Raw genomic sequence first — 24,133 nt, forward strand, 5'->3', positions numbered from 1 at the left:
GATAAAAGCAGAAGAAATGACCTGAAATGAAGCCAGGGCCAAGGAAGCTTGTGGCCTCAGGCTGCTGTGTTTCTCCCAACTAGGTCAGACTCTTTATCCACCCCCCCAACACCGCCCCAGCTTTTCTGTGTGGCTGTCATTTCATTTCCATTCTCTAACAACTTCACGCTAGACTGCTACCCAAATACTCACATTTTCTCAATGGACCCTGGAAAATAAATTAGAGCTTCGGTTAGGAGTCTGAAGAAAACAATATGGGCCGCTCGGATTGACTAAAATAGTTTTAAATGTTTGTGTAAGGGAGATCTGTGCTCGTGAAACAAACATACCCTGCAGCATGTGGAGGAGTTGCCGCTCAGATGCTCTGACCAGCCTGCAGCTCGCCGTGACTTTTAGATCATTTTCTATGCTGTCCATGTCCTCGTGGTTGATTTTGAATCAGTGGTCATAAATAAGAGGAAATGAATGATCAGAAATAATATGAATAAATAGGAGTACATTCAATTAATATCTTAAGTGTAAATGTTTGCTCTTCACCTTGGAAATAGACCAATTAAGGCTGCCAAACATGGATGCAAGCTGCTGAAAATGCTAATAAGTGGATGTTGAGTAAAGATTAATTTGTCAAATTAAAATCTACTCTTTTCTAATACACAGTGTTGTGTTATTGAATTAGCAGGAAAATGTAACGTATATTTATAAAGCACTATAGTATGGATAACGTAATTGATATGTAGGCGGGCGCTCACCCTTTCATGTGACCTGGCTGTGTCAGTCATGCGTATGAAACACGTTGGTTTATTCAGGAGAGGTCTCTCCGTCTCTCTTTCAGACTCTCTGGCCAATTGGACGTAAAGCGCAATCATGGCAGAGAGCTCCCGTCACTGGGACGTTGATAAATGGAGCGTACCCTCAAAGGGAGACCCCTGCGAGAGACTCACATTGCATGACTTCTCTGTACACCCTGCTGTCCCAGATTTTCCCCCGTCACATTAAATGGTCATCATTATATCTCTCTGTCAAAGGCTAGATTCATACTCGCAGACTACAATGGGCCGACTAAGTCTCTATCATTAATAATCCCACGCGGTCTTCTCCTCTGGAGTTTCAGAGCTGGCTCTCTCTCTCGTTTCATTTTCCTTTTTTTTTAACAGCAAAACCAGTGAGCAGTGCCCTTCTGTCATATCTGTGATCCTTTCAGATTTTCATTTTGGGTGTCAGATCTAATAAAGGAGCTGGCAGGAGATTGTGAAGGAACATTTTCAAAACCTTCTGTAATAGAGTGGCTGCAGCGAATATTTGATAATAAGGGGACATGACTGCTTACCTTTTTTTTGAAAAGACAATTTATATCCAACACGTTTTACAGCAGTTAATAGATGCAGTATGTGTTTGTATTGTCAGTTCGCTGTACTTCAGCCAGCTGGTGCTTTCTACTTCATGCTGCAGAGACCTTGTCGTGGAACAGGTATTCTTGTACTTTTGTAGGCTTTTGTAGTCGGGTAGAAAAGTTCTGTCATCTTCCATTAACTGTTCCGCATCAACTTCTTTGCGTCCTGAATACTACGGTCTCATCCTTATTCAAGAGCAGCCAACGGCCAAAGATTTACAGTCAGGTTCCTGGCATCCCATGTACAGGATCAAACACCTGCTCTGCTTGAAAGGAGAGCCTATAGGGAGAGCTTGTTCATGTTTTTTTATCAAAGTGTTAAAGGATGAAAGCAAAAGCAGAAAGAAGATGCTGATGCCCAGCACTCTGGATTACCTTTAGCATCACAAGTGCAACTCTTTTAAACTCGCCGTCGACTCAGAACTTTTCAGCTGTACTAAGTTTGTGCTGCTTTTTCAACATTATTCATCCAGACAGAAGAATAGAGTCATAAACTAAACTATAAAGTCAACACTCAGCATGAAAAGCCAACTGAGAAGCCAACAGTAATTTCCAAGAATATAAAATTGTATAACTACAAATGTGGCATTCAGACTTGGAACAAAGACCAATAGTTTACATGTAAAAATTATAGTTCATATCTGGACTGATTGAATGTGGTTTGAAGTTCTGAAACATTATATCAAAGGAATATACAGTTAAAAAATTAGTGCAACTCAAAAGATGTTGGTATTAAGGCCAGTTTCTGATTCAATTTCAGCATTGTTTTGGTGGCATGGAGGGAGCTGGAATAGGGGCCCATGTGATCACTCTTCTCTGTTATACCGAGGACGCTAGCATTAGCTGAAGATTAGAGTGAGCTGCACCAAGACAGAAAAAAACAGTCATAATTCACTTCAAAAAGAAAATGAAAGCATGAATAAATCTCTCCCAAGGATAAAAAAAAATGATCAAAGTTTTGAAGCACTTGACAGAAAACAAGTCAGGGCTACTCTTTCAATAGCATCTTCAAAACTGAGATTAGAGTCAAAAATAACTGCTGCGTTTCTGACTGGAGCTGCAGTCTGAGATGCTGCTGTGGATCAGTCTGTCATCAGATGATTTGCAGAGAGTCCAACAAATAATTTGGAGTAATGTATTTGATATCTAGTTTTTAAGAGGAGTCATATTTCTCTGTTAGCATATTCATAGAAACAAATGCAATGAATGTCTTGTTTGACCAGCTGATGCAGATACAGAATAATGAAGCACCCAGATTTTAACCTTGAGAGGTTCTCTGCACATGAAAAAAACAGTAAAGAATGAACAATTACTTCGATCAACTGAAGGATGCCTTATATAAATCTGCAAAATAAACCTTATTGGAGCTACAAAAGGTGGGAAATGGAAGTATCGGTCATCTGAAAGGCAGAACTCTTGATGAAGTAGAACTGTTTGTGTAATGTTTGTACTGTAGAGGCCACATTCTTCAATTAGATTGTTCATAACTTGCTGTATGATTGCTTTAAACATATAGTGGGTACGAAGAAGAAAGAATAATGCTTGATAATACTCGACTGAACTCTTTGAAAAGGCAGCTTTCAGTGTGGCAGATTGCTAATAGCTAGTGAGGTATTGATGTAGGCAATAGCTGGCCCACTAACCCCTCATGAAAATCAATAGGCCACATCGTAATCATTGCATCGCCGTATCACTCATCTTTTCTCAAGTACACCTTTCTGGAGTTTGCTGCCTGAGGTTTAGGATGGGCAGGATGTTGCTGCTGGCGGAGCTCTGTGCTGCGTTCTGGCAGCCAGTCAGTGTGTGCATTGGTTTCATGCCAAAATATTGAGGAGCGGCCAGCCTTAAGCAAGTTATATTTACAAGTCACAAGCACCATAATGGTTTTTAGTATGACATGTAAAACAATATTATTATTTTTTAGAAAATCAAGTTCTCAATTAAAGAGATAATCGTGGCTTTGTAACTTCACCCCTCTCCTCTCAGCGGCCATTTGAGGAGAATTGAAGTTGGTTTTGGATTGGATCCCAGCATAGGTCAGCTTTCAGCCAACAGCAAAAGGTGTTTTTACACACAGCTTTTAAGCAGGCTGTGCATGAAAAGTAATATGATACAGTATTTTTATATTAAAGTCTCAATTGTTGGTGGTCAGAGAAACAGTCAAATGCTCTCTAAAGACAAAAGCTGAAGACAAACAAACTCTTCGGTGTGAGGATAATTGAACTCACATGCTCCCTCGAGCAAGGAGGCAAGTGCAGTCAGCATGCCCTCTATGTGTGTGTGTTAATGTGTGAGTGTGTGTGTACATAGATGCCTACTTTTTTGCCGATTCCTCAGCACATGTGCAGTGACCCCTTGATCTCTGATATGTAAAGCCCCAGAGCTGGTACCAATGGATCGGATGCAACATCTGTGTCTTCATCCTGTTTTATGTTCAAGTACACAGACATGATACCTACCAAAGCCTGATAAACAAGTATTTTGATAAGAGTTGAACTTATCACGCAACAATTTGTATGTTTAGGACTTTGCTTTGTTTGTTTTTAGACAGTATTAGTATAGACAGGATAATATAGTATAGTACATCAGGCTGCTTTGTGGAAATTGGTTATTGGAGCGGACCAATGTTTTTCGTCTTCGTGAAGTCTTTCCTTGACTGTTTCAGAAAGGACCACAATCTCCTGTCCACTGTGAACTGCTGGTATTTGGTCTTGGACCAGACCAGGCGGGAGAGCAGAGACCACGCCACTCTCAGCGACATCTACAACAACAACGTCATTGTCCGTCTGGCGCACGTGGGCGAGGATGTCATCAGACTTTTCAAAAAGGTCAGAATTGGAATTAAATGGATGAGGGCATGCAACCCTGACCGTTACTAACGCACACTGAACCTATCTGCTCAAATCGCTGGGAACTTGACGCCAACAAAAATATGTAAAAATATGTTTAAATGTATGAGGACATACAGTATATTTCATGTCGTATGGTTCGCTGCATCTTCCTTCTGAAGGATAATCTACAGTACTGTGTCATTGTCTCTTGTTGGGACCGATGTTGTTTAATCTGTACTGAAACTACAATAAATGTTTTGCATGCAAGGTTGTCCCTGCTGCTTTATAGCCAGGTTTCGAATAATTAGGTTGATGCACAGCAGACTTATTCCCACCCATCACTGAGGCTTTACCTACCTAAAATTGCACCACTTTAGCCTTCCAGTAGACCCTGGCTATTGTCAGAGTCTCTACAGTAAGGCTTTGCACGCTTGGTGGGAGATTTGGTTTCTCTTTTTAACCTCCCCCATTCATCATGTGTATTTCTTTCATGTGTGATTCTCAATGTCATGCTCAGTTTGCTCCCTATTTAGATCACCAACCTTTTTTTTTGATGCTCTTTACACCTCATCACTCTTGTCACCCATGCGCCTACTCATTTAATTTCACGGCGAACTCGCATTAACTAGGACTCGTTCAGAAACTTGCAGAGAGAATTAGATGCAACTTGTTTCTTTTATTCAAACTTTTAACATCATAGGATTTATTTGTGTAACACTCTTGTTCTTGGTGATGCTCTCACATCTCATACGGCATATGCTTAATGTATGGTACGTGTGAGAGTAGCAGAGTGCTTCAGGGGCTGTGATGAAGAACAATCTGCCTCTGGGATCTTAGATCAGTATCGTTTGACAGCGGCAGGAGTCAACAGTAATTTATGCCCTCTAGGGGGCTCTGCACAGTCACGATGGGAGCCTGGATGAGAATGGGATGGCTTGCGGCCAGCACAGAGAGGAGGACTAATAACTGCCTGCAGAAAAACTGTCTTCCTCTGCAAGAAGTTAGCTCAAATTGTGACAAAGTTCTCCAAAACAATAATCCTGTTATGCTGTAGCATCCCGGTTCAGCTGCAGCGCAGTCTCACTGCAAATGAATTTCATATGCGGGGCAGGGAATGAATCAACACTGGCGTTTGTTTAGTCAAAGTTTAAATGTACTGAATGTGCTGTAATTTAACTCTTGTCACATGTGAAAACGCAAGGTTGCTGTTTTGACAAGTGGTCCCTGAGAGGTGGCAAAAAGAAACCAGGATTGATTGGGCTCAGCATCGCTCCATATCCAACTCTTTGGGAAATGTTCTGCAGTTTCTGTGCTGTTCTATTTTTGTCTGCGTGTGCACTTTGGGCATTGTATTAGATCTTTTCTGGTGCAGAGTAATGACAGCATTTCAACGCCTGCTGACATCCCTCACATACAAAATATAACTGGCACACAGCCTTCAAGTTTTTCACTTGTGGGAAGGCAATGCTATTAAATAACCCAGTTTTTAGTCTTAGATGTCTGAACGCCTGCCTTCATTTGTCCTTTAAATTTGCCATTATTGTCGCCTATGAAATAGTCACCTGTTTCTCTCCTTTACAGAGTAAAGACATCGGGGTGCAGATGCATGAGGAGTTGGTGAAAGTCACCAATGAGCTCTACACGGTGAGTTAAACAAATACCATCGCCCCTTAATGCCTAACCTTTCTTTGTCTATACCAGCCTTTCCCCTCTGTTAGCCACCCGTGGCTCATCAGTCCTGAGCCCGAGCTTTTTTCAGAAGTGAACCTGTAACCTGCGAAGCAGCTGGCCTGACGCTGCATGCAGCAGATATGCCTTATCAGCAGTGCAGCCTCTTAACAGGTCATTTCTTCCTTCTCCTGAGGTCATGATAGGAGAAAATTAGCATTCTTCCTCCCACTGTGGATTTCTACATCAGTTGAAGGGGGGAGCGTTCTTGCCCCTGGCTGCGCTTCAAGCGGGCTCAGCAGTCTGTGCTGCAGAGGTGCACTGTGCTCGCTGCAAACATGAGCTGCTGGAATGTCTTCAGCTGATGTTACATGTAATCACACACATCTGTTTCTGTGTTGTCCCTCTGTCTATTGTTATATGTTGTACTGTACATGCAGAGCGCTCAGACACCCCATGTGGAAACACGTGTGCGGACATGACATTAAATACACAGAAATGATCTGTGTGGTGGTGAAGATAAAGAACAGCTGTGTTCAGTGCTGATGCTTCTTCATTTGGCTGATGAAAATGAACTGATGCAGTGATATCATCTGCTGTATGTGGGACACACCAGAGTGCTTCCTTCTGGGTTCTATTGCTCAGTTATTGTTCAGCAGCTAATCTGCAAGAAGAATCCGTTAATATGATTCAAAACATGCAGCAAGTTAACACACTAATTTAGATCCTTTAAAACTTTATAAGCAGCATAAAACTAAACTGACTGAAGTTAACTAAAGCAAGAGTACAAGTATCTGTAGGCAAGCAGGGAGACTGCAGGTTGTGAAATGAAATACCCTGCATCATATCCAAAATTCAGGCCTTAAATGGCTGTAACTGCTGTTTAATAGTGCATGGAAGGTCTTAAAATGTACTTTTATTGGTCTTACAAATTTTCCATCACAAGCAAGCAGAGTCACACCTCTATACTCCAATGGTTTTGTAGTAGTTTTCGCTTTCAAATATTATAGTTAGCTAGTTATTCTAACTAGCTTTGGTCTTGCATTGTATAGAATTCAATTCCCTTTCATGTAAAACGCACTTATTTTAAGCTAATCGGTGTACTCTTCCATTCTGCTTAATTAAGTATTTGATTTAATGTCTTTCTTTTTTGTGTGTGTTTTATGTGTGAAACTCCACCTTTGGCTACTTGCTGCACACTTAATCATCTGCATTACATCTACAATGTTATTGGGTAAATACTGTAAGTGATCAATCAAAGATAATTAAAAAACTTTGGGCAAGTTAGGTCTTTTACTTAAGACACATTTATCATGGTGCTGAAAAATTGATTGTGACCCCAAACTATAATTTCACCAAATTTAAGCAGGGTCATTATGGAGAACCATAATGCTTTAAAGTGAAATATCTGAAGTTCTGATTTGATTCCCTTTTTAAAAAGGAACAGGGAGTGAAGATTGTTTTCATAAATAGCTTATAAAAGAGATGAGATGGGGACAAAACATAACATTATAGAAAACAGTTTAAATGCTGTGCAGTTTCTATGATAATTGACGACCACTCGCACTCATTTTAAAAGGATGTTCAGGACTAGTGAATGTGCAGCTCGCATGATAAAAACCACACAAGAAATGTTCTCATATGTAACATTATACAGCACTTTACTGCTTCACTGTTATTGATTTTTCCTCCCTCTTATTCATGCATTATTAAATGCCTGTCTGCGCCTCCCACACACAGCATAAGGAATTGCAGTATTCCTAGCAAATGTATATAGCTTAAATGAAACTTGTCTATATTATCAGATATAGTTAAATGTAGAATTAAGCATGGATTCGTCTTTGTCAGCCTGCTGGTCTCTGCTATTGATCATCCGCTGGCTTTTTTGTGGAAATCAAGTAGTTTCTTGTTTCGCTGGGTAGCAGCGAAGGCTGTTCTCTGTCACTTTGTAACCTTCTTCCTCCCCTGCTGATCGATCTCACTGTCCTTTGCACGTCCGCTTCAGTCAGCGTTGCTAAGTAACCAGAACTTGAGAGTGAGTTATGGAGGAACAGATGTTGTTTAATTGCACTGTTGATTCAGGTTTACTAGTTAAACATTCACATGTGATCTCTTTTAATAGCATCACGAGATATGAATCTGTTAAAATTCCTCTAAAGCGAGCTGAAGGCTGGGAGTATAGATTGTACTTGAAGCAGTGATGAACCTTGGTTGTAGTAAAACAAACAGCACTTGCAAGGGTCTTTTTTTAACCTACTACAATGCTGTGGTGAAGACAAACAAACACAAAAATGTAGACACATCAGACAGACGCACCCAGCGCTACACCTCCAGCTCAGTTAGGAAATATGACAAAGTGTGGCGCTCCCATGATCAGGATGAGTAAGCTACATTCCCTAATGTTTATGAGTGTAATGAAAATAAATATATACTAAGGTTACATGAGTTCATATATAATATACTCTTAGGGCTGTGAAACATTTATAGTCATTTAGTTAACGTTATCATGATTATGTGGTCCTTTGGAGGCAGATTTTTAAGTGACATTACCGGCAAGAGTTTTATTGACATCACACTTACCTTAAAGTTAGATGTGACAGATATTAATGTAACATTTCAGCATGTGAGTCTGCACACATCTCCTATCCCTTCTTGAATTCCTTCTAACAAGTACTTTCTAGTTAGACTGTGATGCCTTTTGAAGTAGGTAGAGTTTGACATAAGATGCATGTTGTCACAGGTGATGAAGACATACCACATGTACCACACTGAGAGTCTCAGTGCTGAGAGCAAGCTGAAGGAGGCAGAGAAACAGGAAGAGAAGCACATTGGCAAGGCCAACGACATTAGCTCCAGCCTCCTGCGGTATGGTCATGACGAACGTCCACAGCGTCGGAGCTCCGTCAAGAAGATGGAGAAAATGAAGGAGAAGGTACGTGATATTAAATGTGTTGTACACTCCAGGCATTGTATCTAGTAATCTGCAAATGCATTTGTACTGAACCTCTTGAATTTCACCAGTTGCTATTTGCACAAATGACATTGGAAAATGTAGTTAAGCTACAAGGAGACTATCTCTACATGTGCATAGTATTACATATATTGACAGATTATATAAGATAAAATCAGATTGATGTAGTAATGCATTCTTGGAGTACATTACGAATCCATTTTACATCCTGCATTGTCGGGACTCTGTCTTCCTCTTTCTCCTTAGAGACAAGCCAAGTACTCTGAAAACAAGCTGAAATGCACAAAGGCCCGGAACGACTATCTCCTCAATCTGTCAGCTACCAATGCCCTGGTGGCCAAATACTACATCCATGATGTGTCAGACATGATAGATGTAAGTTATTACTGTCAGTGCTTCCTTTTGTAAGTTCTAGGCCTTTAATTGGTTTATAATTGCTATAATTGTGTTTTACTTCTTGTCCTCAGTGTTGCGACTTAGGTTACCATGCAAGCCTGGCACGCACCTTGAGAACCTACCTGTCTGCAGAGTATAGTCTGGAAACGTCTCGCCATGAGGGTCTGGACGTGCTGGAGGGAGCAGTAGACGCCATGGACATCAGAGGAGACAAGCTGAAGTTTATGGACACGCACAGCCAGATCTTCTGTCCTCCAGCACGCTTTGACTACCAGCCACACATGGGGGATGAGGTCAGTCACAAGAGAATAGGGCTGTAAGAATGCTTTGTTTGTAAGTGGATCTCGTCATGTTTGCTGTTCCCTATGGGAAATCCTCCCTAGTAAAGTTCCCTTTCTTTCTTAATCCCAGGTGTGTCAGGTGAGTGCACAGCAGCCTGTCCAGACAGAGCTCTTGATGCGCCACCACCAGCTGCAGTCTCGGCTGGCCACGCTGAAGATAGAAAATGAAGAGGTGAGAGTGCACATCAGTCTCAGAGGGTTGGACGTAGCCAGTGTCAGCGTTTCATTTCAAAAGAAGCGAGCTCACTGCAAGTGTGCTATACACAGTAATGTTATGCAATGTTCTTTTCCACTGACTCAGAGGAAGACATATACTCAGTCATATAATGATCTAACATATATAAATGGTAGCAACCTTGTATGCTGCAGAGTAACACGATGTGCACAGAATGATCTGAGTCACTGAGTGCCATTTGAAAATGCTGAGGCCATTGCATCTCTCAGGTTATTGCAAAATACTGTGGCAGGAAATGAATGTCTTATCGTTCAAACTATCAATCAAGTGCGACCATGTGTAGCAGAACAGGAAGATGTCTTCAAGATGCATATCTGCTGCACTATATGTGGGATAGTCTATAAAAGGACAAGATGTTAACAGGCATTTGAGAAAGAGTTTTTACAGATTTGAACTTTCTATGATCCAACATGTAACAATTTTATAGGAACAGTTTGACATTTAGGGAAATACACTTATTGGCTTTTTTACAGAGAGTCAGATGTGGAGATCAATACAACTATCATATCTGTCTGTTTAATATGAAGCTGCGACCTGTAGCCGCTTAACTTAGCTTTGCAGAAAGACTGGTAACGGGGCGATCAACATTTTACATCTCATTTGCTTAATTCGTATAAATGTATGTATTGTAAAGATGTCAAGTTGCCGTTATGTGATGTAACGTAAGTAGAGGTGCAGGAAAGCAGGGTGTTTTTACCTTTGGACAGAGCCAGGCTAGCTGTTTCCAGTATTTATGCTAAGCTAACTGGCTGCTAGCAGTAGCTTCATATCTACTGTACAGGCGCGAGAGTGGTTTGAATCTTCAATTTCAAGTATCTTTATTATCAGCGAGGGGAAATTCTTCTTCTCATTCATCTCTCAGCAAAAAAGAGACAATTCCTGTAGGAAAGATGGGACACGAAAACACTTAATTAGAAAACCTACTTCTCTATTAGGACCCTCTAACTGACAGATCATTTCTGTCATGTTTAAAATTACCACTCCTACAGTTTATCACTCATGAAAGGGCTGTTTGTCTTATTTACAGCACCTGAGGTGTTTTAATACCTCCTTTGGCTTTGCTATATTTCAAACTGGGATTGGCAGCCAACACCCTCACCTCTGTCACACCACCATGTAACCGCAAACAACCAGTCTTCAGGGTTGTCACCCTGCATTTATATTCGTCTTTAATCTGACACTGACCCGTGGGGTTGTCTCTCATCCGGTCTCCTGCCTCCACTGGGGGCTGCCCCAGCTCGCTCCCTGGCCTGCTGGCCTGTAGTCACCAAGGCCAGTGGGACTCACGTAGACCCGTTTAAAGGTCACCAGGGTGTGGATATGTGTCAGTGCCTGTCTGTTATGAATATGGAAATGCACTGCCTTCCTGTCTGCCTCGCATGGAAGGATCATAGTTAATCTTTCATGTCACGATGCTTCATGCTAGGAAGCTAATTACTCTGTTGTTTACGGTGTGTCAGTCAAAAACGGCTGTGAAAATGGTCTGTAGAGGTTTAATCTTAGACTGTGCTGGCTTGTATACACCACGCTGCTTGTTTGTGCCACTATTTTGAAATACGTACGTTAGGTATAATTGCAATATTCTTTGTTGTTTGAATACCAATGTACAACTCATCTAATCAATTTCATATGGATTTAATATAATTACATATAACAAAGAAGCTGTAATTGTGGATATTGTTTGAATGTCAGGTGAGGAAGACCCTTGACGCCACCATGCAGACCCTTCAAGACATGCTCACAGTGGAGGACTTTGATGTGTCAGAGGCCTTCCAGCACAGCCAATCCACAGAGTCGGTCAAATCGGCGTCCTCTGACTCCTACATGAGCAAGGCAAACATCACAAAGAGACGGGCCAATCAGCAAGAGACTGAGGGCTTCTACTTCACTGTGAGTTCTCAGACAAATGAGAGCACAAAGGTACTGCAACATGGAGCACATACACTACAACTAACTAGAAATAATCCTGTCTTTTTTTTCATGCAGAAATACAAGGAGTACTTGAATGGCAGCAATCTCATTGTCAAACTGCAGGCCAAGCATGACCTTCTGAAACAGACGCTAGGAGAAGGTAAGACTTATTGTGCTACACATTAGTGGAAAGTGATGGTAATAGTTGGGGGGTCTATCTTTTAGATTAGGTTTAGTATTATGTGGGTAAAATACCAAAAATAGAAAAACATCCATCAGTACTAGAATAAGAGTTCACAAGCCTTTTGAGATTCCTTGATATGCAGATGGTGTTACAAGGACGTTCCCACAAATCTATGTTTTCTACAAAGAGAAATCACATACTGTAGGTCTGACATACTAAATATATCCACTTCTACATGATCTTTCTGGAGTTCCCTCCATGTTTTTGGAACTATAATACAGAATTATGTTATACTGAGTTTGTCTCGGTCTGGTTTTTGGACCTAAAACAGGGTCAATGCCTAAATAAAACCCCACATTTCACGATGAGAAGTACTTTGCTTGAAGGCTATGACAGGCCGCAGTCTGTTTATATATTGAATGCACATTAACCTGAGCCAAAAGTGTGAATAAGGATGTATATCTTCCCATGTCAATGTGTTGCTACTTCAAGCAAGCATCTGCTTTTGGTTATACATTGGTCGGTGGGTCAGACTCTTGTGGATATATATAACATATAGTCAATGGTACGTTTGTGGATATACAAGTGTATATGATGGAATTCATTTTCATCATTTCTGTGAAAAAAGATGAAAATAACTATTTTGTGCTCAAGCTGCATCTACTAAAGCACACAGTACATTTTACCTAGGATACGTAGAGGTTTAGTTACAGCCTGGAGGTTGGGGAATCTAAATTCATTTTGAGCTCCGTCCATGCTCATAGAAATAGAATACATAATTGGGTTATACTGAAGATGCCGTTCACGTGACAGCATGACAATTTTTGGACCTAAAAGAGGGTCACAGGGTAGAAAAGACAGAAAAAAAAACCTGGACTGCTAGTACTGTACTTGAAATGTATATCTTGCTATACTTTGTTCATACATTCCTCATATTCAATATGCATTAACCTCAGCCAAGACAGTGAATAAAAATGTTCCATGTCATTGTGTTTTTCTACTTCAGACTGATGCAAATGCTTTAGGGTTTGTGTGTTTGACATGGTCGTGTTGGAAGCTGCTTTACACATGACGCGATCCTTGAACATTTCTGATTGACTGATCAAAGTGAGACCTGCGTAGATGTGTGCGTGTGTGCGAATGTGGTGCAGATATCATGAAATCATGGTTGCACTGTACAGACCCCACAGCTCCCACAAGCACCCACTCTTGTTGCCCCTGGATACATTTTCACTTTCCAGAGCGAGTAGACAGGCCATCCCCTTCTGGGGCTCTTGTGCCGTTTCTAGGGCGACCGCTGAATGACCGCTGCCTGGCGGTGAGTCAAATGCAGCCATGGCGCTCACCCCATTGAGCCTGGCTGAATAGATGCCTGTTTTCTCATAACACCCCTTTCCGTCTCCATCTGCCAGCCGTGTATAGTCGGCCAGCACTCAACCGTACAGCTAACTTCTGTGATTGTAAAACTAGCGTATACTAATTTAGTCTCATTCTCTGCTGCTTTTTCCTTTTAGGGGAGAGGGCTGAATATGGAACAACAAGGTAAGATGTCCATTGACAAGAGGGTGAATAAAGTAGGCGATGATGTGTAAAATCCTTCCTCTGTCCCTGGATGTGGCAGGAATGAGATCACAGTGTGGGAATAGGAGTCATATTAGTTCCTCTTATTAGTTGAACAAAAGGTTTGATCCTGATTAGAGAAGGTGGTGCTCAGAGTTGTTTTTCCTAGTTTTAATCTATAAAATTATATTGAGACTAAGAAATGAAATGCCAGAGAGATGAATAATGTCCCGCTGTTGTTCTATTTATAAATCATTCAGTGTGCAGAAAATGAACAAATATTGACAAGGCCGGTTCATGACTAATTGAATCCAAGGGTTTGACTTTTACCTGTTTTCATCTATGGTGCATTTCATTAAATGCAGCCAAATCTTTATTGAATTTTGTGTGCGATAATTTCCTGTAGTCATTACTTTGATAGTGATACTGTTTGCTGCAGCAGCCCGGTCTAAGGGTCCATTTAAAGGAATAGTTTGACATTTGGGGAAATATGCTTATTCACTTTCTTGCCAAAAGTTAGATTAGAAGATAGATACCACTCTCATGATATCACTCTAAATATGAAGCTACCGCTAACAGACTGTTAGCTTAACTTGGCATAAAGATCAGAAGCAGTGGGAAGCTAGCCTGAAATAGCTAAATAGTAAACATACCACAACATGTCAGTTTTTTCACCTTTTCACCTTTTTCTTTGTGCTAAGCTAAGTTAAAAGTTGTTGGCTGTAGTTTCATATTTACAGACATGTGAGTGGCGTCAGTCTTCTCATCTAACTCTTGGCAAGAAAGCAAAAATTCTTAAACTATTTCTGTAAGTTTTAAAAAATGTATTGTAATATTTTTTGGAGGCGCAAATTACTGTGGTAAAGACATGGCAACAAATACTTTATTGGAAAAAATGTCAGTGTTTTGATGTGTAGTTATACCGATTGCATTATTATTCATATTTACCATGTACCAACCATACAACCCCCACCATCTCCCCAGGCCCCCCACTCTTCCCCCTAAACCCCAGAGAATGCGGAAGTCTAGACCTCGCTCCATTTTTAACCGTAAGCTGTTTAACGGCAATATGGAGGCCTTCATTCAGGTATTAGCCCATCTGTGCTCTTTGTCTCTCCATGAGCTCAGCTGTCTCTCTAGCAGTCCTTGGGGGTTCTCTTGCCTTTGCCCACTCTTTTATCCAAACCGTTGGCTCACTCACGCACTGACTTTCCTCTTGCTCATTGCCTTGTCTTCACAGTCTTGCAATTTTAGGAACGACAGGGTCAGGTGAAAAACCAATCAAATGGGTTCTGGGGATGGTTTGATATCATAAACACTGCACTGGTGCAGGGTCTGCTTTTAACATTCTTTCCCCTGTGAGCCCCGGCCTCCAGACACTGAATTAATTTGGCTTTGTCAGTTGGCCGTGCACCAGCCATGCTAGGCTATGCAAATAAACACATGGCCACATCCACTCCAAAGCTCAGTCAAACAGGGGCTGGCAGACAGAGTGTGCATCAACAGCAGTGGAGATAAACATCAGGATTCAGTGAAGCTAAAACTATTAGTCGATTTGAGAAAAAAAAAACTCCAAACGTTCTAACTTGTGACAATTTTTATCCTTTTATTTGTCTTATATAATTATAAAGTGAATATCTTTATTTTTAAGAGTGTAGTTTAATGACACCTTGGGCTTTAGGAGGTGGTGATGGGCATTATGCACTATATTCAAAAAATAAATCCAGATAATAACGAGCACATTAATTGATAATGAAAATAATGAGATACAGCCGTAGAATTTGGCCTTTAGTTTTCCTCTCCGTCAAAAAGTCCTTTCTGGCTGGAAAAAGAAAATGCTTTACTGTATGTAGCACCCCCCCGCCCCCCCCCCACATCCTCCCGGGTAGCACCCTCCCTCCCTCCCTCCCACCCACACACTCCCCCTGCCGAGCCATGTCCTCACATCTCACACCCCACAAGGCACTGATGCTTTGGCTATTCTCTCAGGCCAGGCCTCCTCTTTTTTCTCTCTCTGTACAATCTGTCTCTCTCACTAACCTGTTGTGGTTGTTGTTGCCTCTCTTCCTCTGTCTACGTGCCTTACTGCTCTCTGCCCAGGGGAAGACGGAATGTCCGTGCCAGGAGTCAGGTACTCTGTCTTATAGCAGGGCGGGTTCGTCACACTGTGTTCAGTATGCTAACCAACATTTCTGTGCCTCTGTCCTGTTGGCATTCCTATAAAGATACTGTAGTAATAGTAATATATGGTGGCGCAAACACTAACACGTTCTGCTTATTTTTGTTCTATTCATTTATCATCAGTTATTTTAAATATCATTAAATGATTAATAATGTTCTCTCAACTCTGCTGGCATGATTATTTGTTTTCTATTATTTTCTGTTTATGTGCTCCCGATAATGATCGTTTGAATCTGTCTGGTAGGACTCAGGGCAGCCTATACCAGTGGTGGTTGAGAGCTGCGTTCGCTACATCAATCTGTATGGTAGGTTCCTGTTGTGTTCATATGTTGTCTTTCCACATAACCTGTGCTTTCTCATACTCCGTCTCGCCCTCTTTTTATATAAGCCAACATTTTGTTAGTTGAGCAGTTGTGTGAGGGAATCATGCAGTTTATGTTCCTAGTGTTTGTGAATTTGTCTTTAAAATATATTAAACAAACCATCCTGTCTACCATCTTTTTGATAGGAATGTCCTAGACTGAAAAACGTCTACAAATAGACCTTTTCCACCAAAGGTTCTTTTCCAGAAACTCAGGAATCTCACCTGCGTTTCAAGTGGAGATACCAGGGACTAAATTATTACCTCCACCATAGTTTCTGGTGCCAAAAAAGTCTCTACCCTGTGGGTAGTCATTTCAAATGGCCCAGAAACTATGGGGCAGTGTTTGCAGTGCTGGAGATCACTGATTTTTACAAACACAAAACTTGCAGCTGCTATAGCTTCTACAACTGTACAGCCTCATTTACATTATAAGCAAAGCGCTGGGTGCCACTTGTATAAATATTAGAATGAGTTATAGTGTTTTTTTCCGAGTGTTTCAAAAGCTGCCATCATTTTATAATCTGTTAAAGACTCATTTGCTTTATCTTCATGGTTCTTCAGATTTGGTAGAAACACAAACAGGAAAGCTCAAAAAGGGACTTTCAGTTTCTGTTTTAGTTCCTGTGGCTTCATTGTTCCTGGAACTGCTTGGTCAAAAATAGCCTAAATAATAGCATTTTAGATTAATCAATTTGTTGAATTAGTTGATAAAATCTGTCAAATTGTTTCTTGTTATTGTCCCTTCGCAGCAGAATGCAGTCATGCTAAAGGATCTCACAAAATCAAGTGCTTATTAATGACAAAAGCGTGCTTGTGAATATTATAGTGAAGACAGACATGTGATTATCATTTCATCCAGTAATGACTAAAAACAAATATTTAATTTCCCTTAAAAAGGACCAGAAAAAAATGACTGCTAAAAATGTCAACCAAGACCTTAATGATTAGTCAAGAAATGTTCTATCAGGGGGTAGCCTTAATCTCATTACACCTTCTTTCATTTATTTATTGCTGCTGTTTCGTCTGGTTATTATTATTGAAATGAAAGGACCTTTGTACTGACCCCCCCCCCCCCCCGCTCTATCGGTCCACAGGTCTTCAGCAGCAAGGTATATTTCGAGTTCCAGGCTCCCAGGTCGAAGTCAACGATATTAAGAATGCATTTGAAAGAGGTTAGTCCCAGTGTGCCATCCTCTCTTGATTGATTTTAAATTGCGTTTGGTCCACCTCAAAAGCCACAGTCTCTCGCACGGGCCTCTAAAGTGCAAATAAAGAGCCCATGTGTCATATGTGACCCTGTAATGGACACATAAAGCATTTTATATGCATAATTTATAAGATCAGCATCTTTGAGGAATAATAAATGAGGAATATAACATAACATAACTGCACTCCCAATGTTTATATTAACCTGCAAACTTTAAACACAGAAAAAACTGCATCGGCGCGTGTTACATGATCACTGATAGCAGTGAATGATTAATGAGTGGATTAAATGTATGCTATGTCTATAGGAGAGGATCCACTGGTGGATGATCAGAGTGATCATGACATCAACTCTGTGGCAGGCGTTCTTAAGCTCTACTTCAGGGGCCTGGAAAACCCTCTATTCCCTAAAGAGCGTTTCCTCGACCTCATATCCACAACCAGTGAGTCACATTCCAGGAAAACATCCAGAAAAAATGTTTAATGTAGTGTAGCTTTCTATAATGTTTTCACTCGTTTCTGTCTTTTTACGTCAGAGCTCGACTCAGGTGCAGAAAGAGCTCATCACCTTCAGCAGATAATTGTGACTCTTCAGCGGCCTGTGATCATCGTCATGAGATACCTGTTTGCATTTCTAAATCAGTAAGTCCTGTCGCGACAATTTTCACTCGTTTGACACTTAGAAATGTGATACTAATTGCTTCTCTCTTCCCAGTCTTTCTCAGTACAGTGATGAGAACATGATGGACCCCTACAACCTGGCTATTTGCTTTGGCCCCACATTGATGCCAATACCAGATGAGCAGGACCCTGTGTCCTGCCAGGCGCATGTTAACGAGGTCATTAAGACCATTATCATCCACCATGAGGCCATCTTCCCGACCCTGCGTGAGTTGGAGGGACCCGTGTATGAAAAGTGCATGGCTGGCGGGGAAGAGTACTGGTAAGTGCAAGACAACGTGTCCAACATGTGTCAGTGTATAGTTTATATGGGCAGCTGTGGCTAAGTAGGTAGAGCGAGGAGTCCACTAATCGTAAGGTTGGCGGTTGCTGATCCCCAGCTTGTGATGTGTGTTGGATCTATTTATATGCAGCCATTTACCGCCCATTTTTCTCAGTCGTTAACAACCTAATAGGCGCAAGCCTCAATACTGAATTATCTTCTGGTTATGTAAAAAGTGCATACAGAGTGAAAAATTGAGGTCAGAACAGATTATACCATGTGATACTTTATCCACCGCTTAGTCAGGTAAAAACATTCAAAAGGCTGTCCTGTGGACACGGTTTTGTGGACAGACCACCCAGGATAGGATGTAGCCTTTTTGTTCTACTACACAGTAGTCTTTTCTATTGTGTCTCTTGTTTGTAGGAGACTTTATGTTCGAGTAGACCAATAACCATATTACAACCATAATTATATTTATACATTTTAGGTGTTCAATTAGGTCTTACAAAGATGTATTCTGCAAAATCCAGTTGTGAATCTCACATTTCATTTGGCAGGTGACCTCGGTTTTGTTTTCATTTTCTGTGTTTTGTTTTTGTGTTTAAAGATTTGAAAAAAATGGGATGACATTTCAAAAATTTAGTGTCAACAGCTGAGAAACACTAAAATCAGTCAGACGTTTTTCATTTACATAATCATCTTATTTTGCATGCATTTTAAAGATGGTGTGGGGAATGAAGGACTGTCTGTCTGTTCTTTTGTGTCTCTGACTCTCTGACCTCATATTTCTCCATGCAGTGAAAGCCCCCACAGTGAGCCAGGAACTCTTGACGAGGTAGACAATGGTACCGGACCCAACACTAGTGATGAAGGTGAGTCAACAAACACAGTCCACTGTAAGGACTACAGCCGTACCTGTAAGAGCTGAAATAATCAGAAGTCTCAAATTGTATTTTGTATTTTCTTGTTTTGCAGAGTTGGAGCAGATCGAGGCCATAGCGAAATTCGACTATGTGGGCCGAAGTCCGAGAGAGCTTTCCTTCAAGAAGGGAGCCTCTCTGTTACTCTACCTGCGAGCCTCCGAGGACTGGTGGGAGGGCCGACATAATGGTGTGGACGGGCTGATTCCACATCAGTACATTGTGGTACAGGACATGTGAGTAAAGTACATTTGGTCTGTGAAGATTTTAGTCACATCGAACAGACATTGTTTTAGTATAAAACAGCACCAGAAAAGTGACACTTAACACAATCAAGAAGTCAGTACCTTGGTTCTGCCGCTACAGCAGCTACTTTGGGCTTGGTCATTTTTTATGTTGCTCTATTTTCCCAGAATGCACGTTTCTATTCTGACCGTCCTCGCGAGCTGTGTTGTGTTTTCAAAAATCTTGGCCTTACAAAACCTGTGCCTTCGTAAGGATCGGTGTGAATAAAATGCTCCTGTTTTCTGCGTGTTTTTCTTGTTTTCTTGACACAACTAGTTGTGATGGAAACAAAACAAATGGCCCCCAATCAGCAATTAGCTGTAGAGCTGTAAGGAGGAACTTTTCTTTTTTTACTGGACACACACTTCTCAAATGCAGCCTTAAATTTCTGCTCCGGTCTCTTGCCTAATAACCACTCTGGCATCACAGGGCAGGTAACAAAGTGAAAGCCAAATTAAGAAGAGTGATGTATGTACTACCAACAGTGGCTTCCAGGGACTGATAAGTGATTCATTTTGTTTGTAAAAGTAATGAGACTCACTGTGCTTATGACATTTTTGAGGTTTTGTGTTGTTTTTTGTGGCAATAATATAATTGTTAAGGATTACAGACAAAGTTTGATCTGTCAAAGTAAAATATTAACACGTGGAGGTCAGAAGCCATTAATCAAGATGAATCTCTTCTGTCTGTATTAGGGATGATGCATTCTCAGATAGCCTTCAGAGGACTGATAGTGAGGCCAGCAGTGTATCACACCACGATGAAAGAGCCTCCTCCAGAAATGACCACCAATCTCCCTGCGAACACACACCTGAGCACCGCTTTGGAGCAGCATTGGGAAGGTGGGGTTAGTTTAAAACTCCATGGGATGTGAGTCATAGGTAGTGAGAGGGGGCACGAGCACGCATACAGTACATATAGTGAATACATGGTGTAGACAGTCATTTGAAATTCCCGTGCAAGCTTTCAGAGGCAAGACATTCATACTCATAAAGTATCAAACTGTGATTTTTCTTAGGTTGAGGGTGCGATCAGATGGCGCTGCAGTTCCGCGCCACAGGAACGGAGCTGATAGTCACAGCCCCAACAGAGCTGCAGACCTGCCCCCCAGGGTTATGCCTCGGCCCTGCAGCCCACACAAAAAGGCTGCTAGCAGGGGCCCAACAGACAGTCCAGAGAAACGGCGTCTCACCACATTTGGCAGTCTGGGCAACCACCCAGACAGAAAGGCCTTTGTCGAAAGCCACTCTCAACGGTCTTCGCCCAGCACGACTCGGCATGCAAGTTTAGGAGATCACAAAGCCCTCGAGGCTGAGGCTCTCGCTGAGGTGAGTGTTAACACTCGAATGGACTTTGAAATGGACAAATACAGTGGAAGCTCCATTGAGTCAGCCACTGACTCCACGTTGACTTTAGGCAGGGGCGTACATTTGGTTTCAAAATGTAGGGGAGGGACACATGAGGTCAGAGGTTCTGTGAATGCTACTTCCTGCATTTAACATATTAATAGAAAAAAACACTTTATTATGAGAGTGGTTATCATGCTTCCCAAATTAATTCTAGTCTAAAGAAAATTTTATTTTATGTAAATTGCTTTATTATTATAATTCACATATTATTCACTAACCCTTCTTAAAATCATTTAGTTTTTGTTGAATAAGACCTTATACTTCAATAGATCAATATTGTACGTGCATCTTCACTAAAACAAACAAACAATAGGATTTTGCTAAGTGAGGGGGACATGTCTCCCTTCTCCAGTCTAACTTGCACCCTTGGATTTAGTTACTTGCTGCCTGACAGTTTGATATAAATTTCTAAATGTCAACATAATTTGTCCTTCTGCTCATGTTTGTCAGGACATAGAGAAAACTATGAATACAGCTCTCCATGAGTTGCGCGAGCTGGAGCGACAGAATGTAGCCAAACATGCCCCAGATGTTGTTTTGGACACGTTGGAGCCCCTCAAACACCCCGGTGGAGGGCAGGATCCGCCTGGCAGCCCTCTCCACACCATGGTGATCAGGGATCCAGATGCAGCCCAGCGACGTAGCAGTAGCAGCTCCTCCTCCGAGACCATGACCACTTTTAAACCTGCTCTGTCGGCACGTAGACCGAATGCGCCTCTAAGGCCCCCGCCTGTCAGACCCGTCCGGCCTGCTCCTGTGATTGGACAGGGACATGGACCACATCGTTCCAGCAGCTCTAGTTCCTCAGGTCTGGGCAGCCCAGGCATCACACCCACTGACAGGATCTTTCCTGTCAAACCTCCCTCCCCATCACCATCCACCTCCTCCTCATCCTCAGACAAACAAGGTAACATGTAGCTCCACTCAGTCACAAGTCAAGTGGGTGAAGAACATCGTGCATATCGAATGATTGAGATTACCATCACGCCCCTGCACCTCTTTTTGGCGGCAAAACAAACATTGACACCTGGTCTGTATGATGAATATTTACCACTAATCTTGTATAGTGTAGGGCAGCTACTGCTGGTTTCTGACAACTGTGTGCCCACACATTGGCTTGTTGGTGGACAAGTCAATGTACTGTATACAATATTACACCGAAATAGGATTTAAATCTATGAGAATAATTTTATAGAATGCTACCATGCTGAATAGCCATGCTGGATAAAAAAGGGATGCACTGGAAAATACTTCTGTTTACTGAAATCTGACAGTGAAACACCGCATGTTATTCGGTTGCAAAAATGCTGTGAGCTTGGACTTTGTATCTGGTTTCATGTTCCATTATGAGGGAACACTTAAGGGAATATTTCACCACTAATTATGTAGACATCCAGTCTGCGCTGGTAGTCTATGTAGTCTATTAAAAACTTTAACTCCTTGGGCGACATTTATATTGACAGAGACGTTTCCTTAGAGAGCCTGTCCCAGTGACAGTGTACACCAACAGGCAGACACCATGGCTGTGTCTGAAATCACTCTGTTTACTATGTAGAGCACTATATTAACTGTCCGCCATTTTTCTGAAATTTACATCCATGTATGTGCTCTCAGAAAAAAAATCCAACAGTGGAACAAAAAAAGTAGATTGCATGGCATGTAAACTCTTTTCTGCCAGCAATCCCACAATGCAATACGTCGCATTTCATCTGTTAGTGATGATGCAAAATTATGCTGATTCAGGAAGTGTCAGAAAATCCAAGTTTATTGTTCACTTCAGAGTCAACTGTTGAGTGTCTGTTTATGGGGAGATGTTAAGGAGGGAGTGATTTCAGACACGGCCCACAGATGAAAGGTAAAAAGAGTTGCATTAAGTTGCAGTTCTTCTAATGACCACTAGATGCTGGCTTCAAGGAAATTACATTTGTATTAGAGCCACTATTCAAAAGAAAAATCTGAATTTGGCACCTATGAGGTAGTATAAAAAACAAACAGTGGCAGACAGCAGTGCTTGCTACAGCCACACACCCCACAACAAAACTCACTGCAGGATAGTGTTTTGGTTTCGGTTGGGATTGGTCAGCTCCTGCAACACAAGTACTCCAAGCATCTTTGTCATCGCAGGTAGTGATGCTGCAGTCTAAGTTTACTGGTGGCAGCACAATCAAAAACAACCAGAGACTCTGCCTCTCTTTGTTGCATTTCCTCAGAAGTGGACCAATGAATCGTATGTCAGCCAAAACTATATCTTTCCTTCATTCATGAATCTCACAATAGGTCAGTGCACGGCAGAAGTAGACCAGGCTCCAGGGCTACAGTTACACAGAGAACATTGACAGTTATTGTGGACATTATAGACATGCCACCCCTATAACTAATACAAGGAAATAAAGACAAAAACCAGTAAAATGTTCCTATGATATAGTCATCTCTCTATATAAAAAGATTAGCTGTGTTACCTCAATAAACAGGTAAAACATTCTCCTACAACTCAAGTGACTAATGCACTTATAAACACTACAGGGAACTGTGCTGCATTTGTAGGTTCTGTCTTTTCATTTTGATGAAGTTGTACTAGAAACATGATATAGCACATCAGTATCATCGAAGCTTACATAATGTCTAGATTGCACATGGTCAGGCTGTGTGGGTGTTTAGATGAACCCGTTTACTGTTGGTGGTGTTTGTCGTCTGTCTTATAATGATGATCAATATATCTTTAAAGTGTAATAGGTACATCGGATTGAATATATACATACTGTTAAAGGATACTTGTATAAATAACATTGTATGATAGGAACAGGATATATTATCATGTCTAGTCTGTAGATTTTTGTAACTCTTATCCTTGCACAAACATTAACGAAACAATAAATCAATGAAACCTCACAGAAACTTGTTTTATTGCCGTGTGGCGTTCAGTAAAATGCAAAGAACTGAACGGAGATGACTGAGGATGAACAGTGGCCATTGATAGTTGATGACTGTGAAGTGCACCGCATTCATTGTGTCTATACAGAGAATAGTGGCTCTGCATTATTATCCTTTATTTACCTTGTTACATTGAACATCTGTGGTGAGAAGTTACATGAACATACAAGACTTCACACAGCACAGCTGGCTCATACACTCATGCACTGACGAGAGTGGTTTTGCAGCGCCACCTCCTGGTCAGCATAGATTTTATGTTCATCCTGTTAAAAGACTACCGGGTAACAGTTAAAACACATGGAAATACCAACATATGGTTATTATAGGATTAGCATAGCATCATAGCACCAGGAGCAGCCTGCAGATAAGCAAAGACTTTTACTTGTGTCTGGATCTTTAATGCA

The 24,133-nt window shown here is 41.3% G+C and overlaps 1 protein-coding gene across 4 annotated transcripts in view; it reads left to right on the top strand.

Annotated features, from left to right (window-relative positions):
* The window catches only part of LOC139282314 (SLIT-ROBO Rho GTPase-activating protein 3-like), a 30,822-nt gene extending 7,141 nt beyond the window's left edge, over positions 1-23,681 (top strand). The window contains exons 3-22 of one of the 4 annotated variants that reach the window (XM_070901940.1): positions 4,056-4,218; positions 5,803-5,865; positions 8,630-8,821; positions 9,107-9,235; positions 9,328-9,549; positions 9,668-9,769; positions 11,525-11,722; positions 11,819-11,903; positions 13,442-13,469; positions 14,472-14,574; positions 15,913-15,973; positions 17,127-17,204; positions 17,547-17,681; positions 17,775-17,880; positions 17,954-18,181; positions 18,983-19,056; positions 19,160-19,340; positions 20,085-20,231; positions 20,408-20,724; positions 21,238-23,681. In XM_070901940.1, the coding sequence (XP_070758041.1) occupies positions 4,056-4,218; positions 5,803-5,865; positions 8,630-8,821; positions 9,107-9,235; positions 9,328-9,549; positions 9,668-9,769; positions 11,525-11,722; positions 11,819-11,903; positions 13,442-13,469; positions 14,472-14,574; positions 15,913-15,973; positions 17,127-17,204; positions 17,547-17,681; positions 17,775-17,880; positions 17,954-18,181; positions 18,983-19,056; positions 19,160-19,340; positions 20,085-20,231; positions 20,408-20,724; positions 21,238-21,716 (3,091 nt within the window). In that variant the 3' untranslated portion in view covers positions 21,717-23,681. Of the gene's footprint in view, positions 1-4,055; positions 4,219-5,802; positions 5,866-8,629; positions 8,822-9,106; positions 9,236-9,327; positions 9,550-9,667; positions 9,770-11,524; positions 11,723-11,818; positions 11,904-13,441; positions 13,470-14,471; positions 14,575-15,587; positions 15,619-15,912; positions 15,974-17,126; positions 17,205-17,546; positions 17,682-17,774; positions 17,881-17,953; positions 18,182-18,982; positions 19,057-19,159; positions 19,341-20,084; positions 20,232-20,407; positions 20,725-21,237 lie in introns of all 4 variants that reach the window. The other 3 variants (XM_070901941.1, XM_070901939.1, XM_070901942.1) reach the window with 3 other exon arrangements.
* The last annotated feature ends 452 nt before the right edge of the window (positions 23,682-24,133 follow it).

This window comes from Enoplosus armatus, chromosome 3, assembly GCF_043641665.1.
Source record: "Enoplosus armatus isolate fEnoArm2 chromosome 3, fEnoArm2.hap1, whole genome shotgun sequence".
Lineage (NCBI taxonomy): Eukaryota > Metazoa > Chordata > Actinopteri > Centrarchiformes > Enoplosidae > Enoplosus > Enoplosus armatus.